General features: G+C 41.6%; 1 protein-coding gene across 1 annotated transcript; it reads left to right on the top strand.

The window, feature by feature from the left end:
- The first annotated feature begins 391 nt into the window (after nt 1-391).
- On the top strand, nt 392-8,750 carry c9 (complement component 9). Its single transcript, XM_020654570.3, has 11 exons — nt 392-547; nt 657-747; nt 1,551-1,701; nt 2,213-2,354; nt 3,715-3,853; nt 3,951-4,172; nt 4,298-4,538; nt 4,628-4,759; nt 6,006-6,181; nt 7,973-8,204; nt 8,287-8,750. Exons 1-11 carry the CDS (start codon nt 474-476, stop codon nt 8,442-8,444), a joined length of 1,758 nt encoding a protein of 585 aa, XP_020510226.1. The 5' UTR covers nt 392-473; the 3' UTR covers nt 8,445-8,750.
- The last annotated feature ends 9,165 nt before the right edge of the window (nt 8,751-17,915 follow it).

Raw genomic sequence — 17,915 nt, 5'->3', positions numbered from 1 at the left:
TCAGTAACAAATCAGCCCAGGTAGCGGCTCATGTTTGACCAGGAGGTCAGATATATATCAAGGAAAGACCATAAAGGTCAGCAGTGAGATCTTAAAGTCCACTCTTAAGCATGCTGCTAACCGATGCAAGGACGCTGAAAGGGACTTAATCAAAAATAAAAGCAGGTTCAATAAAATCATAAGAACGTAACCTAAAAAAAGAAGGTCAGAGAATATGTTAGATACCAGTTGAATAACTGAGCTGCAGTGAAAGGATAACTCATAATTTGAAGAACAAAATATTCTAACTGTCATCTCTGCTTTGGGAGTTTCCCGGCACCAAATCAATACAGCTGCCTCTGAAATCCAGACTGCTGACCTCGATGACAACAACATGGTCCTGCTGCAGTCGCATAATAATTGACAGAGAGGTCGCTTAAAAAGCTAAAAAGGGACAACAGACAAACACTATCTGTCTCGTCAAAAGGTCCAGGATGAGGATTGAGGTTGCTCTTCAGCTGGGCTTTTGTGGCCTGTGTCTCACTGTGGTGCTCATTGGAGAAGGAAAGTAAGTCGTTTTTTTCTATTTAATTTTGCAGAACAATAAGGATGCTATTTTCTTTCAATGACATCACATTTTGACACATTCACATTAATACTTATTTTCTAACTTTCAGTGGGGCAGAACTTGCTGATCCACCAGCAGTGAACTGTGCCTGGAGCCGCTGGTCAGACTGGAGTGTTTGTGATCCTTGCACCAAAAGCAGAGTGAGTCCATTACAATGGCCCATGAGAAAGTTTACCACAGTATACCATATTATTATGCCACACATACCCCATGACCAGCACAGATATTACAATGGTTCCTCAGATAGGCCGTTACTATGGTACAGCAAATTATTACAAACGCAGAAAGACTAGACTCTTCTCGTCTGTCGCCCCCCCCGGTGGTAGAATGAACTTCCAAACTCCATTTTACCTGCAGAGTCCCTCTGCACCTTTAAGAAAAAGCTAAAGACCCAGCTCTTTCATGAATACCTACTAACTTAATGATGATGGTCTCCATATTATTGATGATGATGATGGTTGTGACGATGGTTTTTGTTTGATAACGACGACTTATAAGATGGTTTCTATACTGATTAGAGCTCTCAAGAACTGCCCTCAATGTTGTGCTTTGCCTCTGGTCACTTCCTGTCAGCACCTGTGTGTCCAATCAGACTCAAAGCTGATCGTTTGCTCTTACTGACATTGTTCCCTTTTTTCTAGATCCTTGCTTGTGTTGTACTTACTCTCTGATGTACGTCGCTTTGGATAAAAGCGTCTGCTAAGTGAATTGTAGAATTGTAGAAAGGTTTACAGACTGATGCAGAGCTGGCTAAACACTGAAGCTACAGTGTCCGCAACATGGCAACCTGCACGAGCGTTGACCCTCAAGGGAGGAGCGAGCAGGGGGGGGACAGCTCTCTACAATGTTTTGAATTTGGACTGCAGTACCCATTTTAAACACTAGGTGTCAGAGTTACATATCGCTCCTTTAAATGTGTGGTGTAATTTGTGATTATTTTCAGAGGCGTTCTCGAAGTGCTGAAGTGTTCGGCCAGTTTGATGGTCAATCCTGTCAGGGGTCCCTGGGGGAAAGGGAGTTCTGTGAAACAAAATCTGTATGTGATCAACCACCTCCACCTGCATGCTCTGATTCAGAGTTCCAATGCGAGTCAGGTACTTCAACTTCTTTTACATTATGTTTTCATTGCAAACCTATTAACACCTAATGTCGAGGAAATTACAAAGACTTGACTCCATACAATAAGACTCAGTTGACTCAGATGGCTTACGTTGATGAAAGTTTATACATCAGATGAATATCAAATGATTCAACATTACACTTCTGTACTCGTGTCTTGCTCAATCACATCTGCAGAACTTTTCGAAAGGCATCACATATATCCCAAAAGACATTACTATTATCAAGGTCGTGTCACATTGTCCCACCTAGACTAAACTGTGATGTCTATAACACTGGAGCAGACAATAAGTCTACCAAACATCCTTGCAGATATCAGGAAAAACAGTGGACAATCTCTAAGCTGTACTTGGTGTTCTAATAACAGCTGAACTCTATCAGGTCTGACTGACATTAGAGAACAGTGAATAACCCTAATGACATCTGTACATTATAATCTTAATAACTACAGAAATTCGACCACACCTAACATCAATCTTTACACAGGTACTTGCATCAAGAAAAGATTGATGTGCAATGGGGACTACGACTGTGAAGATGGATCAGATGAAGATTGCGATCCTATCCGTAAACCATGTCCATCAGGAGATCTGGAGAGCAATGAGCAAGGCAGAACAGCAGGATATGGGTAAGTGTGAATATCTGTATTATTTATTTGGAAATCAAAAAAAAAAGAGTCATTAACTGACTTTGGAAAGCACTTACAGCGGGACTTGCTTTGTTTGATTTATAGTCTCACATTGGACAGCGATCGAAGGGTTTGTAGATCTGACTGTTCTGCTTTTACAGCCAATCACAGCACAGAGGGGCGGGACTACGTATTGACAGGAAAAATAATGGGGAAACAGCCAAGCTCCCTCTGTTGTAGGGTTTAAATAATCCACCTACAAGCACCACTGATACTGAGTTATCAATGTCAAAGACTAATTATGTTTTCCCCTTGATTTCAAGCCTTATGCTAAGCTAAGCTATCCATCTCCACGCTCTAACTTCATATTTCATAAGAGGAACAAGTAGATGGTAAATCGTCTAATCGAACTGCTCTAGCACACTTTTCTTTAAACATTCATATTCAAGGTTCAAAGTTTCTGTATTGGTACCTGGTATTGGTGCAGACAAGAGATTCAGAGTTCCAAAGATACAAAGTACACATAATGCAAATTCAAGGTTAAAAGGAGCAGACTGAATACACTAAAACAAACATCCTCAATTGAATCAGGCTAGGCAAAGTCCTTACACAGACACCCACTCAAAAGTTCAAAATATCCTGGCATGGTTAAAGTGTATCATGTTGTGCTAGCTTTGTTAAGCAGTGCCATAGCTGCAGGTACAAAAGTGTTTCTGTGGTGAGAGAGCAGGAACGGAGAAGCTGAAACTCGCCATGGAGAATTGAGCTAGCCATACAGCTGTAACTGTAAAGAATAAAGATCGGAACCCTATAGAATGTCACATATTACGAAAAATACACTTCACCATGTTCCTCTAACACTAATATGTGTCTCTAGTCTACAAACCCCCCAATCATGAGAAAAGGCCATCCTCTCCGTCGTTTGCCTGCTCCACTTTTCAGAAAATGTGTGCTCAAACAGGCCGTTTGGAGATTTTCCCTTCATGACATCACAAAGGGCAGTAACCCCTCCCCCAGCTGGGTGATACTCCCACAGCTCGATGTTTGTTTTGCCCCCCTAGTCTGACTCCCCAGCGTTAACAATTGGGCATTAAGCGAGAAAGCCCGTGCCACCCAGGCCCTTCCAGAGGGGGGGGCGTGGTCAGACACAGCTCATTTACATATTTAAAGGTACAGAAACAGCCTGTTCTGAGCAGGGCTGAAATAGAGGGGTTTATAGACATGATCAAATACAGGATCAGAGTGGATTTAGAACTAGAAACTTCACACACATGTTTTGGGGAGCTCTGAGACTTGTTTAAACTGGTTGAAGAAGAGGAGAATATGTGACCTTTAAAAGTGGTCCCTCTCTGTTCACCAGAATCAACATCTTGGGTGCAGATCCTCGAATGAACCCCTTCAACAATGATTACTTCAACGGGAGGTGTGATCGAGTGAGGAATCCAAACACTGGGCGAGATGACAGGCTTCCCTGGAATGTCGGTGTGCTAAGCTATGAGGTCAGCCAGAATTACCTCAACCTATTTCATCCTAATGATGCATTCACTGTGTGTGCATTTTTGAAACAAATTTGATTACCTTCCACTGCCTTTTCAGACTCTAGTGGAGGAAACCGTCTCTAGAGAAATCTATGAAGACACACACAGCCTCCTGAGGGAATTGCTGAGAGAGATGACTATTAAAGTCGATGCGGGACTTTCCTTCAAATTCAATCCGAGCGAGCCGTCTCTGTCTAATGTTTCTCTGGGTGTGAATCTAGGTAGTCAATACGAGAAGAAGACAATGATTAAGACGGTCTCGGAGTACTCCAACATCAAGGTACACTTCAGTCAGAGCTGAAGAATTCACCATGTGACTTATGAGTCCTTCAAAGCACACATTGCAAGAAAAAAAAAAGACAAATTTGTGACGCTATTTTTGCTTCTTCTCCCTTGTAAATGTAGAACAAGAGTTTTTTGCGGGTAAAAGGAAAAGTACAGCTAAGCACCTACAGAATGCGCTCGCATCAGCTCCAAGTGGCCGAGGAGTTTGTGCAGCATGTCAGGTCTTTGCCTTTGCAGTACGAAAAGGGTATTTATTTTGCTTTTCTGGAGGACTATGGGACTCACTACACCAAAAACGGGAAGTCCGGCGGCGAGTACGAGTTCATCTACGTTCTCAACCAGGACAGCATCAAGGCAAAAAGTATGCGTTTTGTTTTTGGGTAATTTATTGAATAAGATTTAAAAAATTTTTGGGGAAAACTCATCCTCCAAGCTTTTCGATTCTTGCAGATCTGACAGAGCGAAAGGTTCAAGAATGCGTCAAATTAGGCATCACGGCGGACTTCGCAACCACGGAGTTATCTGATGGGCAAGGAAAGCTGTCACGGGACGGCTGTGATGACGTAAAATCAACCGAAGAAGGTATGCTTTTCTATTTAACTTCCTAATTCTAAGATAAATTATCATTCTACTGAATCTCTGGGAAGAATACAGAAGGGGGAGGGATAGGTGACCTATGAAGTGAGATTTGTATTCCTTCCAATATTTATGACTCTAGAAGAGGCAGGAAAAAATGTTCAATTTTTTAATCTCTGTCCCCCATTTTATGTTTTGGAACCGCGGCAAAAAGAGTTGCACCGTCATTGTCCCTTTACACAGTGTATGATTTGTGTCCCACTCTGAGATATTACATTGCAATATAGTGTTGTGGCACCAAATGCTGGTCAGGAGTGGCTGGAAAAGGCTAACCAAAAATTTGAAAGTGTGAAACCATTTTGCAAAGCTTGAGACAAATTTACAACGGGCAGAACACACCCAACCCCAAATAAATTTAAAAAGGACAGAATCTTGCCCCAAAGGGAATGTACCAAATGGCCGAAGTGATTGAGTGAATGGTCAATTCATTTCTTTTGACGGAAAGACTGTGCGCTAACTGTCGAATTTGGGTTCAGAATATATCTGGAAATTTGGAAAACCTACAGTCAATGTATTTGTTTCCTCAAAGAAAAGAGATGAAATTCCAACCCCTCTCAAGAAACACATGAGATTTATTACACTGCTAGTTTAAGGAGTTGTTTACTCCCATCACTTGTTAATGATACTGATTTCTACTTGTTAACGAGAACACTACAATTCCTTTTTATTGAGCTATTAAAGCTTCTGGAGCTTTGATTTTTGATTACTTCAGTGCTTATGGGTTCAAAACATCATCCAGTCAACATATACTCCGTATAACAAATTTTGCACAGTCTTTACTCCAGAAATAAACTAATCGACGGCTTACTCGGTCGCTTCCAGGTCGCTTCTGGCAAGATTCTACTGATTTGTAAATTTGTCTCGGCGCTCGTAAAAGTGTTTCACATCTTGTAATTTTGTTGAATAAAATGTTAAAATGTTTTCCAAAATGAAAAATTGTCTCAAGCTTTACAAAAGTGTTTCACACTTAAAAATAAATTTTTAGGTTTGCACTTTCCAGCCAGCGTGTAAACTACCTGCGATGCTCTCTCAGCCGCAGTACTGTCGAATAAGACACATTTTTACGCTAAAAAGAAAAAACCCTGAATCTTAACTCTTAAACAAGCCCCTGTCTTTCTTTCTTCTTCTGGCATTATGCACACATACTGTGACCGAGGTTGTCTCTTGAGTTGTTCTCTTTTTTGCCACGCAGGTGAAGTTTTCGGCAAAGCAGTGGTGGATAAAGTGATGACATCGGTTAAAGGAGGAACTCTGGAAAGTGCCGTTGCTATGAGGGCGAAATTGAACAAGGAAGCCGTAATGGACATCGCTACGTATCAAAACTGGGCCCGGACCATCGCTGAGGCCCCCGCGCTGATCAACAGTGAGGTAGGACTGACAGACACCATCAATACTTCATGATGACGGGTATGCTTTTAGCGATTGCTAGCTTCATGGAAAGGTCCAGACTGTTTGCTGGTGGCTGCAATAATCTTGACAACTACTGGATGGATTTCTATAATTTTTAATACAAACATTCCTGACATCAAGAGAACGGGTCTCAGTGAATTTGTTGATTCCAGGACTTTTTTATCTGGCATCACCAGTGGGTCAATATTTACACTTTTCCAGAGAAGTGGCCGAAGATGAACTCACTGATTGGGCAGAATATTTAGCACCGATAACTTAAGCTGACATTTTCTAGAAACTTCAGACAGCCCCTGAAATCTCCTTAAATTGCTTGTTGAGAATATGATGTCTATGATGTATCTGTGTTTGTTTGACAAGTTTGACAATGACATTCCCAACAAAAAACTGAAGAAGAACATTTTTTTTTATTAGTCAATTTATTGAACATGTTAAGAAAATACAAACACAAAATAAAAAGGAAAAAAACAAACTGGATCCTCAGGATCCATAGCAACAAATAAATAACTCAAATAATATAGTTCATGTTCAAAAGGGATAGGAAGAAGTTAAAAACCTTTCTGGTCCTACCCCTTCTTATTTTTGTGCATTATTCACAGAAAAATAAAAATGTTTTCATCAATCAGTGTTTGATGTTGGACTTGTTTGCCAAAACAAATTCAGTTTTTAGACAAAACAACAACAAAAATAATGGGAACAGATTAACCAAGACCATCAGCCAAGAAATAACCAAATAGAAAAACAGAAAATCAGAAAGTCAATGCTCCAGCTCATGTCTATTCAATATTTTATTCCTGAAGTGTTTTTTTTGTTTAAATGTAGTGTATTGTGCATTTCTTCTGCAGTTGTTCCACAGACTAACACTCTTAGTTGTTACACAGTGAAGTTTTGCATTAGTTCTGATTGGTGGTTTTTTGAATATACAGGTTCCTCTCAACTTATGTTTGCTTTCTCTCGGTTGGAACAACATACTGGCAGACAGAAAGCAAAATAAAGCAATTTAATTGATCTGCGACGTCTTGCACATACTCTATGTGGGCGTTTGCCGGTCGCAGGATACAAACATCACCTGCTCCTCCCACACAGTTGTGGTGACTTTTCCTTATATTTCTTGCTGAGTTCTCACATCAGATTACACCCCGACTTCAAGCAGTAAATTTACCCGGGGTCTGTTAAGCCCTATTCACACGGGACTACTATTACCAGGAGACCTCGTGATTTAGAAATCACCACACCACGTCTGTGTTTTGTGCGGTGCATTCACGGGATAAGTGAATTCTGGGTTTTAACTCGAAAAGGCAGAAAAAATAGAACACAAAAAATCTTATAAAAAAAAAAAGTACCCCAAATCACAGAGATGCCGATTCGCACGGGACTAATATTATCACATAACCTCTGTGTTTGGCGACACAGAGGTTACTACTTACTTTTACATTTACAAATTACGGATATGGCAGATTCGCACAGGATTAAGATCACAGACGACCTCCGCATTTATTACAAATTACTAGAGGTCCCCAGGTATTACTAGTCCCGTGCGAATAGGGCTTTAGAAACAATTCAGGGTCAAGAGTTCAGGAGTTTGAACCAGGATTCAATAAGCGCTTATCCCTTTTGCTTTTTCTTATAGTCATTACATAGGTTGACATTTAATGGTTTTTAGAGAAATCCCCCCCCCCCCCCCCCCCAAAAAAAAGGGTTTTGGAATCAAAACCAATACCTAAATATTTCCTTGTGTGTTTCTTTCCACAGCCTGAGCCCATCTATAATTTAGTTCCTAATATTCCAGGCGCTAACATCAGGATATCCAACCTGAGGCAAGCCACAGCAGACTACGTGGCCGAGTACAACGTGTGCAAGTGTAAGCCTTGTCATAACGGCGGTTCTCTGACTCTGCTGGACGGAAAGTGTATCTGCCTGTGTCCTCACCTGTTCGAGGGTTTGGGCTGCCAGAACTTTAAGGGTGATAAAGCTAACCCACCAGGTAAGACGGAAAACTGATACAAGTCTTTACTGAAATATGTTGATTTATAAGTAATGTTTTTCGTTCATTTTTGGCTTTGCAGCTCCAAGACCTGCAGTTAATCAGGAAGGTAACTGGTCATGCTGGTCCTTCTGGTCCAACTGTAGTGGAGGGGTTCGCACGCGGACACGCACCTGTAACTCAGACGGGGTGCCTGGAGCCGCGTGCAGAGGAGACACCAGAAGTGATGAATACTGCTGAACAGAAAAGAAATCACACAACTATTTCCATTTACACACACAACCTGAAACCTAGTGTGTTTTTACAGCGCCCCCTGCAGGTTGGTAATGAGTAATGCAGGTCATACATTTCTATTTTTGTGAAGATGTAAAGATAGTTTTTCTTAATTTTTTTTAGTGATTGTGAAATGTAAATATGTACACATAGTTGGCTGGAAGTCATTTTAATTACCTCCATCATAAAAGTCTTGATCTTTATTTTTGCGATTTACAATTTTTTTGTGACCTTATTTATAATCATTTGAATAAAGATTTGAAGTCAAAGTCCTCCCCTTGTATTCTGCACACTTTCTTTTATGAGTAAATAATGTCACTGCTTCTTGAAGTTTGAGCTCTTTGCCGTTTTTCACACATGCACCTCACAGCAGGGAGACTAGCGTTTCAATCGGGAGGGGTTGGCGGGGGGGGTCTGCAGAGGTAAGACATGAAATAAAAAACACTCTATACGATGCTATAAGGAGAATATTTGTCTTTATATCAATGCTACCTGTTGTTTAACAGAATCACAGTATCAACAAAAGAGACTGTGGTGGTCGGGTGAACACAGTCGATGCACCGTGCAGCAGTCACAGGATAGAAATGTCACCAGCCCCCTTACTTGAGGGGAATTCTCCTGGTTATATCCTGCTGCGATCTCACATCAGCCCACCCAGACTTATTGGGGATTAAATATTAGGGTTCTGGCAGGAGACACTCAGGAAAAAGTCAGAGTGAAAAATTTGGCAGTTTGCGTTCACACAGTTTCCTGCAAGTGTGAAAGCCTGATATGAATGCTAAGTGTAGATCTACATATATATCCACCAGTGAGCAGAGACCATAACGAACATGCGAGGAGATCACACCGGTCGCAGCATACGTCATCGCCCCCTACTGCTCACTCGAGGTGAATTTTTCCTGAATACTTCCTGCGGCGTTCTCACTTGACTCACCCCGACTTAAAGGCTTTATATGCGATTGTTCACACTTAAATGTAGAAATCAAGTATATCCTCTGAAAATATCTCTGTGAGTCATGACTGTCTACAATGGGTGTAATACCCGAGTCCCACTGTCTGTGATGTTTTCAGAGTTTTCAGAGTCCTATCTTCAGTTTGTTTACATCGCCGGGACGGCCGGCTGACTCCTCCCCTCGTGTATAAAAGTTGTTTAATTGAGGGACTAGAGAAAAGAAGAATAACATACTGTACTCACTGCTTAACTGTGTTTCTAGATCACGCTCATTTCAGGTAAATTTACATGCAGTGTGAAGATACCAGCATAATAAAGCATTAGCAGCATTAGCATGCTAACACAACAATGCAGCACAAGTTGTTTTGGTTTCATGTTGGTGCTCAAGGGTGACATCTGCTGGATCACAAAATCGCACATAGAGCCTTTAAGGCAGAACATTTCACCAGGGGGGCTGGCTGTAAAAATTCCAGGTAAAGTCTGGTTTAAAAAAGTCGGAGGTTTGTGTTTACTCATGCAGCCCACGACCCCAAATTATTGTGTTTTGCGTCTGTTGGAAGCACAACTTGTAAGTTCTTTCCGTTCTGTCTTTGTTGCCGCACTTTGATAAAAATAATGAACCTTAAAAGTTTTCTTTCTTCCTTCATTTCTTCCTCAGACGTCCGCGCTCTGTTGCAGCCTACTGCACCCCAGACACACAGAATAGCATGTTCAGCTTAATCATTAATCAGACTTATATTTAGATCCAAAAGAACTTTGGCTCTCTGACCAAAAACAAACCCTGTGTTTTTCCACTCTTAAAATAGTGTCAGGCTGAAGTATGTATTAATGGGCAAATAACTCATTTTTAAAAGCACAAACACATTCCAGCTGGCCGCGTTGAGCTAACAAGAACCAGATGAGCCCGAGCAGGACGGACAGACACACACACACACACACACACACACACACACACACACACACACACACACACACACACACACACACACACACACACACACACACACAGGAGGGTTGAAGGTGTTGGAGTGTTTTTTTTTTTTTTGTGGAAGGCTCTTCAGTAAATTTGGATCTCATGTTTTTGCAGACGAGACTGAAAACAAAAGAAGAACCTTTACACGGTGTTTGTCTTCGTAATGGAGACGGGGCTGTAATGCCAACGCAAAAAATGGATGAAACTCTCACATCTCATATTGTACTTTTATCTGCTCAGAAAGAATTGTGCATGTGTCTTAGTTAAAATATGAGGGAGTTATCCAAATGCAAATAATCATCATTTATTCTTCTGTGGTTTATAACAAACATTCTGCTGCTTGCACGAGTAGTCGCTGCCGACCCTGTCTTATATTTCATGTAACAAGCTGAGGGACTCACATATTTGTTTTAAATGGAGTGGTTAAGAATATTCTGCATTTTATAAATCTACATATCGAAGCAGAAACCATGCTGTGTTTTGAAAGTGAGCCACTTGGACGTTATCCAGCGATTCATGGAATTCTGTTTTGTAGCTTCAAGTTTTGCATTTTTTTCTGTCATTGATTTTTTTTTTTTGACCATAGTGGGATGTGAGGGAGGAGCCGGTGGAAAGAGAGATGTAAGCATCTACTTAAAGCAACAATAAGTCAGATTTGGTTTGGTGTGATTTGGCGCCTGCTGATGGTTTCTGAGTGCAACTGCGCCGTTGTAAGACACACGTTGTGCTGTTGCGCCGACACCTCTTAAACCCCTGACACACCAAGGAGATCATCGGCCGTCAGTCCTAGTTGGACAGTTGGTGAGCTGTCGTTGCCCTAGTTTTTGCGATGTGTCCAGCTCCGTCGCTACCTCTTTTTGGAATCGGCGGTCGGTGAGAGGGATCTCTCTGATTGGCTGTTGGAAAGTTTCATTCATCTCCAGCTCGAGACACATGCCTCCGTAGTATCCATGCTTTCACCCATTAGTGTGGTTTCTCCTTATTTGTCTCCTGTCTTCCACTAAAAGACCAAGAGCTGACAACGCCAGCGCCATTTCATCTTTTTATCAGACATTATTCTCCATTAGTAGGCGACCTGTAATACGGGTGGTTATATAAATTAAGGGGGAACCATTACACCAAATACAATGTAGACAAACTAAGTTAATGCAAAGGTGTTGTTCACTTTCCAGATTTAAATTTTTGTTTAAAAAAAATGGTGTTTAACAAATATAAAAGGTCGGTTTTATTATTTTTTGTGGGTCTGACTTCCGTTTTGTTTTTTGTTTGTTTCATTTGTTTTGTTTTGAAAGAAATGTTTGGAACAAATTTTGTTCTGATATGTTTTGATTTTTGTAACCAAACTAGTAGTGTCTTAAATAATAAGATTTGTAAGAAGGGTAGGTGTAATAAGTTAAAGCTTCAGCCTAAACCTTTTCGGTCAAAATGTTTTATTTTTTTCTTGAGACCGAAAGAAATGATTACTACTAATGAAAAAAGTGCAAAAAAAAACTGCAGTTCCTCGAGTGTCCACTTGAGGCTGGCTGCAACCTGACAACTGCAAAAGGTATGATAATGTCCATGTGTCCTAAACTCTCCTCGCTTGAATGTTGCAAATAAATTAGAAAATTCAGTATCAATGGATTAACTGTGTCTATCTCTTGGATTTACATGATGGACAAATACTGAATGATAGACCATTTGCTCCCACACTTGGGCGTACGATTCAGCTTAAAGCCTTTTTATTTCCATGTTTGCTCATGGATTTAAACTCCGTCGTTTAGCGCCAACACTGCAGGCATGAGTGGAGATCCTCGTGCGAGAGGCCCAGTTAAACAAACAGTACCAGCGATTGTGCTGCTGCAGCCGCCTTGCACAATAATTAGGAATGTGCACAGACCTGTGAAAGGGGAAATTTGCTTATGACACATTCATAACTTTCTTTTTAAGGGAGATTTTTTTCTGATGAGAAATCAGTGGGCTATAAAACACACTGATTAACCATGACATTAAAAGTTCTGGGTTTAATGTAGGACCTTCTGAATTTAATTTAAAATGACCTGAGCCGCTTAAGCCCCTCTGGTCTCACTCTAGTGGATGAAAATATTTATTAAATCCCAGGTGGAAGTGAATCTTCTCGGGTAATGATTTGTCTTTCTGTGTTCTTTATTCTTGCAAGAAGGAGGAAACAGTACCCATCTGTTCCTGCAGGGGGCGCTGGAGGCTCATCTGCAGCAGCTGCCATCTTGGAAATCCTGTCTCAGTCTAACTTTCAGTCAATAACTAATCACACCTGTTTGTTTTTTTTGTACCAGGCTGTAAACATGTTAATTTATGCCGTAAAAAACATCTTTTTTGCCAGTCATGTGTATGTGACGTCCGGGCTCTTGGAGCCTGCCTCTAGTGGACACTCGACGTACTGCAGGATTTTGCACTTCTGCATTGGCTTCAATTTTTCACACCAGAGGTTGTCCTGTAGCTTAATTCAAAGTAAAGCAGAAGGTCATGAAGAGGTCGTCCTGTAAAAGCAGAAGGTCACGCAGAGGTCTCTGATAAACAGGATATGTGTTAACACATCAGCACATTACATTTTCCATTACATCACATTTACTACTTCTACCTCCTCTCAGTAAATCTTCAGAAAATATTACCTCCCATAGATCCCTCAGATCATTATGTGTGTATGTTGCATGCATCTGTGTGCGTGTATGTTGCATGCATCTGTGTACGTGTGTGTGCACGTATGTGTGTGTGTGTGTGTGTGTGTGCAGGCATCTGTGTGTGTGTGCACGTATGTGTGTGTGTGTGTGTGTGTGCAGGCATCTGTGTGTGTGTGCACGTATGTGTGTGTGTACGCATTTGTGTGTGTGTGTGTGCACGTCTCTGTGTGTGTGTGTGTGTGTAGGCATCTGTGTGTGTGTGCATGTCTGTGTGTGTGTGTGTGTGTGTGTGTGTGTGTGCACGTATCTGTGTGTGTGTGTATGTGCACGCATCTGTGTGTGTGTGTGTGTGTGTGTGTGCACGTATCTGTGTGTGTGTGTGTGTGTGTGTGTGTGTGTGTGTGTGCAGTGGGGGGTGATGAATGCATACTTGAGAGGTAACCACTGGGGGTGGGACCCCCTGGCCTTTAGGTTGTCAGCATAATGGAGTAAAAGTTTGGGACCTTATTGAGCTCCAGGGAGACCCCATTCAGCGCGGACAGCGACCCAGCCTCGGGCCATTATCTTAGGCTAAAATGTTTTGTTCTTCCTTCAGCCTTCAACAGAACAGTTAGCACCAAATAATGAACCCCTCCGCATCGATAGACTGCCCCTTACCTTTTTTTGTACTTATGTTTGCTCAAACTATAAACTGAAGAACAACTCGAATATTTAAAATGAATGAAATCACTTTGAGAAATGTTTAACACCGGCATCTTAAAGGCTGGATTTCAAATCAAATCCTCTGCAGGGGGAGGAAACATCTGCAATTCATTTCAGATTTTTCTTCTTTTGATTTGAACAGACACATTTTATTAAGATTGAACCTGCTGAGTTCATGAGCTGCCCTCACCTTTAGAGCTTATGAGCATTAAAACTCAGTCAAGATTTTAAAAAAAAAGAAAGGATATTAAAAAAAAGAGACACAAATAAAATATTTGACAACAAACTTTTTACAGATATCTTGTAGAGTTTAGTTGCAAAATTCTCATTTTGAATCGTGAGTCAAACATTTCAGCCTCTCTCAGCCATTAAAAAAATGTAGATATTTATTTTAGAGGTTCATCAGGTAAGAAAAAAAAGAGAAAGTTGTCACTTTATTTTCTCTTTAAAATCTGAAGACTTGGCGCGTTGTTTTTCACGAGCTAGAAAATGAATCCTCGGTCTCCGATAGGGCCCATTGTGGTCTCCTCTCATAAACATATAGTCCTTGCATTCAGTGAAAAAAGAGGTAAGGGATATTTTTTTACAACAAAAGCCTTTGGAGGGTGTGAAAGGAGCCCCCCCCTCGCACTCCTAAACGCCTCGACACAGTTGGAGTTCGCCCCCTCCCCACTTCCCCGGGGTCACTAAAGGCATTGAAGTTTTAAGGGGCTGCCACGGCAGATTACTCCACACAGCTGTCCCAGCACCGTGGAAATAAAGTTATGCCCCTTGTCAGCTATGTTTTGTGTGTCCCCCGTCCCCCCCCCGTCCCCCCCTTCAAACTTCACACCCCTGCTCCCTGGGCCGGAGCTGAAGGAGGGATCAGGGGGAGGTAACCGGGGGGACAATTCCTACCCAGCCATGGCCGAGAGAGGCGATCCGATTGGTGGATTAAATATTCCTTCTTTGCATCATTATTCAGGGAGGGCTCGAAAATCCCCTGACATTCACCCCAGCACAGCCCCCCCCCCCCATGAACCCTCAATCATAAATCAACCCCTCCTCCACCTTTCCCACCTCTCTCTCTAAAAGCTCAGGGTGCTGCCTTCCTCAAGTCCACCCCCCCTAAACCTCCAATTACTGCGGGTCACCGAGGTTTTACTACTCTGCTTTGCTTTTGCTAAGGTTTGTTTATTTTGGGTTGAAAAACTGAAGAGTAACACCTCGAGGCATCCCAGGACATGTTCAACGAAATGGAAATGTCTTTGCTGGATTCAGTACATCCAAAGTTTAGTCAAGTTTTGTCTGGATCCCCAAAGTCCAGTTTTTGTTTGGCTATGAGTGACTTCCTTGGCCCTGGTGTGCTCATGCACGAGGTACAGGACCCTGTTTGTTTTCATTCTGCTTTGTATGCAGACTGAAAATTGACACTTGCAATGTTTGCAAAATGCAGCGTATTCATTGGCTGGTACATTTTTGAAGGAAGCTGTCGCTCTCCTGGAGCTCTTTGGAAAACGCTGACTTCCTGTTCAGTATGACACCTCACCTATACCTGCCCTGGTCCTCTTAGGTTAGGATGATCTATAGGCTAGCTAAGCAACAGCTGATGACCCTGAGATGGATTGACACATTGAACTTTGACTTGTGGTGTATGAGTGATGTTTTTCTATTGGTTAAAACAGCAGCAGCCATGGCAACAACATTGATTGACATGTTTACAGAGAAATCAGTGTTGTCAGCTACATGGTGTATTTCAATGGGTCAAAACCAGGACAGGGTCTGTGCAAAACCGGCACATGTTAGTGTTTTATAGATATTTGTGGGGACTCGGGACATGGATCTTAAAAACTTGATGGTCCCAGTCAAATGGAGACTAATGATCACCCTCAATCAATACATTGCATAATTAGGAAATCCAGGAGTTTCTACCAGACCAAAACAACTTAAAATAATCCACAAAGTCAGTAAAGCTTCAGTCATGTTCTTTGTGTTTGTTCTCCATCGTGCTGACCTTGAGACTCTTGTAAACTAAAGAATGCTTCATGTAAAACCAGTGAGTGTGTCGTATTACAAAGTGATGAGGTATACTAACCGCGCTCAGGCCCGGGTGGAAAAGTAGCAAAGAAAAGCAAAAAAGTCCTGAACTCAGAGGAAGTCTGTGATGAAGAGAGAGAAGATGCAAGAAATATTTTGGAAGGATGCAATCGGGTTTTACTTCTTTTTAACTTATGAGATAAACACTGGAGTGGTATTCTAACAGACAGGAAAGGGGGAGGGAATCTGAAGTCTTCCCGACTCATGCTGAGTAAAAAAACACTGACCGTGGTGAAGCATCGGTTCTGGAAACCAAACTCCTGGAGAGGGTCACCTCTCTGCCACTTCAGGTTGTGGACAGGAAGTCTCTGACTGTTGTATGTGCATTTACACCTAACAGCAGTTTGGAACTTCCAAACTCCATGTGATCTGCAGAGTCCCTCTGCACCTTTAAGAAAAAGCTAAAGACCCAGCTCTTTCATGAATACCTACTAACTTAATGATGATGGTCTCCATATTATTGATGATGATGATGGTAATGACGATGGTTTTTGTTTGATAACGAAGACTTATAAGATGGTTTCTATACTGATTAGAGCTCTCAAGAACTGCCCTCAATGTTGTGCTTTGCCTCTGGTCACTTCCTGTCAGCACCTGTGTGTCCAATCAGACTCAAAGCTGATCGTTTGCTCTTACTGACATTGTTCCCTTTTTTCTAGATCCTTGCTTGTGTTGTTCTTACTCTCTGATGTACGTCGCTTTGGATAAAAGCGTCTGCTAAGTGAATTGTAGAATACCATATATCAGCTATAGATCTACCAAATGTATCAGAAAATGAGTCTTTATTTTGCTGCTGTGGTATCTGTAAGAGAGACGCCTCACTCAGGTTTGACGCCGTTTGAAAAAGGAAGAAATGAAGGCTGAGATCTGCACTTTTGAACTTTTTCATTTCACTCAAAGATCTTTCCATTTCGATCAGGTCTCTAATGTAAAAAGACTTATCTTTGTCTGTTCTAAACTTTTTTATTTACTCCATTTTACTCGTATGTCACGTGAATTGACCTTAAGAAGAAATATGTTTTATTGCAGGGTTGAAAGTTTCAAAACAGGCTCAGTCGGAGGAGGAGGCAGAGCAGTTTTTAAAACGTGCTGATCTTGCAGAAAAGGTTATGTTGTGATTTAAATGTTTATTCAACAGGAGCCATAAATTCATGATGCATTCAGGGGAATAATGGGCACTACAAACATTACACACAGAGAGAGAACCATGTACCTACAAAGTGGAGAATAAGTAAATTCATGACCGAGGAACATTAACAAAGTGAGTAAAACCAACAAAATGAGTTTTATCCCATAGAGCGTGTTTTTTTTAAAGTGTAACCTAGAGGACGGAGGGGTTCAGGGGCGGGGGAAGCGGGGAGGTCGGACCAAGAGCACACTTTGAGTTATGATGAGGCAATATTAATGAGGTTCTGGTCCCCCCGCACCAAAAGACCGAGTCGCCTCTTTTCCGATTTAGCATGGGAAAAAAAAAACACAACATTCCTATTTTCCTCATGGTGCCAAAAGTTAATTGAAAACATTTCAGGGGCGAAGTAGAGTCTCGGGGGCCCCCATATGATCCTCATCCCTTCATTATCCCCAACAATAATAAAAAGGCATTACAATTATTAATGGCTGCAGCGGGGGCCGGTCTCTCTTAAAGTGACAGTGACAGGCTTTTTGCTTCTCATAACAAAAGCCCAGAAGTGGTTCACCACATTGCTTTGTTTGGTATTTTTTAACAATCACAGAGGCATTGTGGGATTTATGATTTCTGTTTTTTTTTAAAGACTGTTTAAAGCTTGTGATTTTATCGGATTAGAAGGTTGCAAAAGTATGATGAAAAGAACCACTAGGCATCGACCTGCACATAAAAATGTATCTGCAGACAGACTCCCAGCAGGACTTAAAACCGAGCAATAAAAAGCTGAGCGTTCACACACATAACTCCTCCGTCCTCCTCTCAGATAGCCGTCTCCTCCTCGCCTCCCCCCACTCCCCCTGAAAAGAGGTGACAGCCAGGGAGAAAAAAAGAGTGAATGAAGTGCCCCCACATTGTACCGCTGCACCATTGTGTGTTTTGGGATCTCCATAATAGAGGTGCCACTCGACTT

The sequence above is a fragment of the Labrus bergylta genome, chromosome 17 (genome assembly GCF_963930695.1).
Source record: "Labrus bergylta chromosome 17, fLabBer1.1, whole genome shotgun sequence".
Taxonomy (NCBI): Eukaryota; Metazoa; Chordata; class Actinopteri; order Labriformes; family Labridae; genus Labrus; species Labrus bergylta.
This window is presented reverse-complemented; position numbering and strand designations above follow the sequence as displayed.

Bases quoted from the DNA above. Each gene is read 5' to 3' on its own strand.
- c9 (XM_020654570.3), top strand. From the start codon at position 474: ATGAGGATTGAGGTTGCTCTTCAGCTGGGCTTTTGTGGCCTGTGTCTC. The intron at 6,182-7,972 runs GTAGGACTGACA...TTCTTTCCACAG, and splicing joins CCGCGCTGATCAACAGTGAG to CCTGAGCCCATCTATAATTT. The intron at 8,205-8,286 runs GTAAGACGGAAA...TTGGCTTTGCAG, and splicing joins TGATAAAGCTAACCCACCAG to CTCCAAGACCTGCAGTTAAT.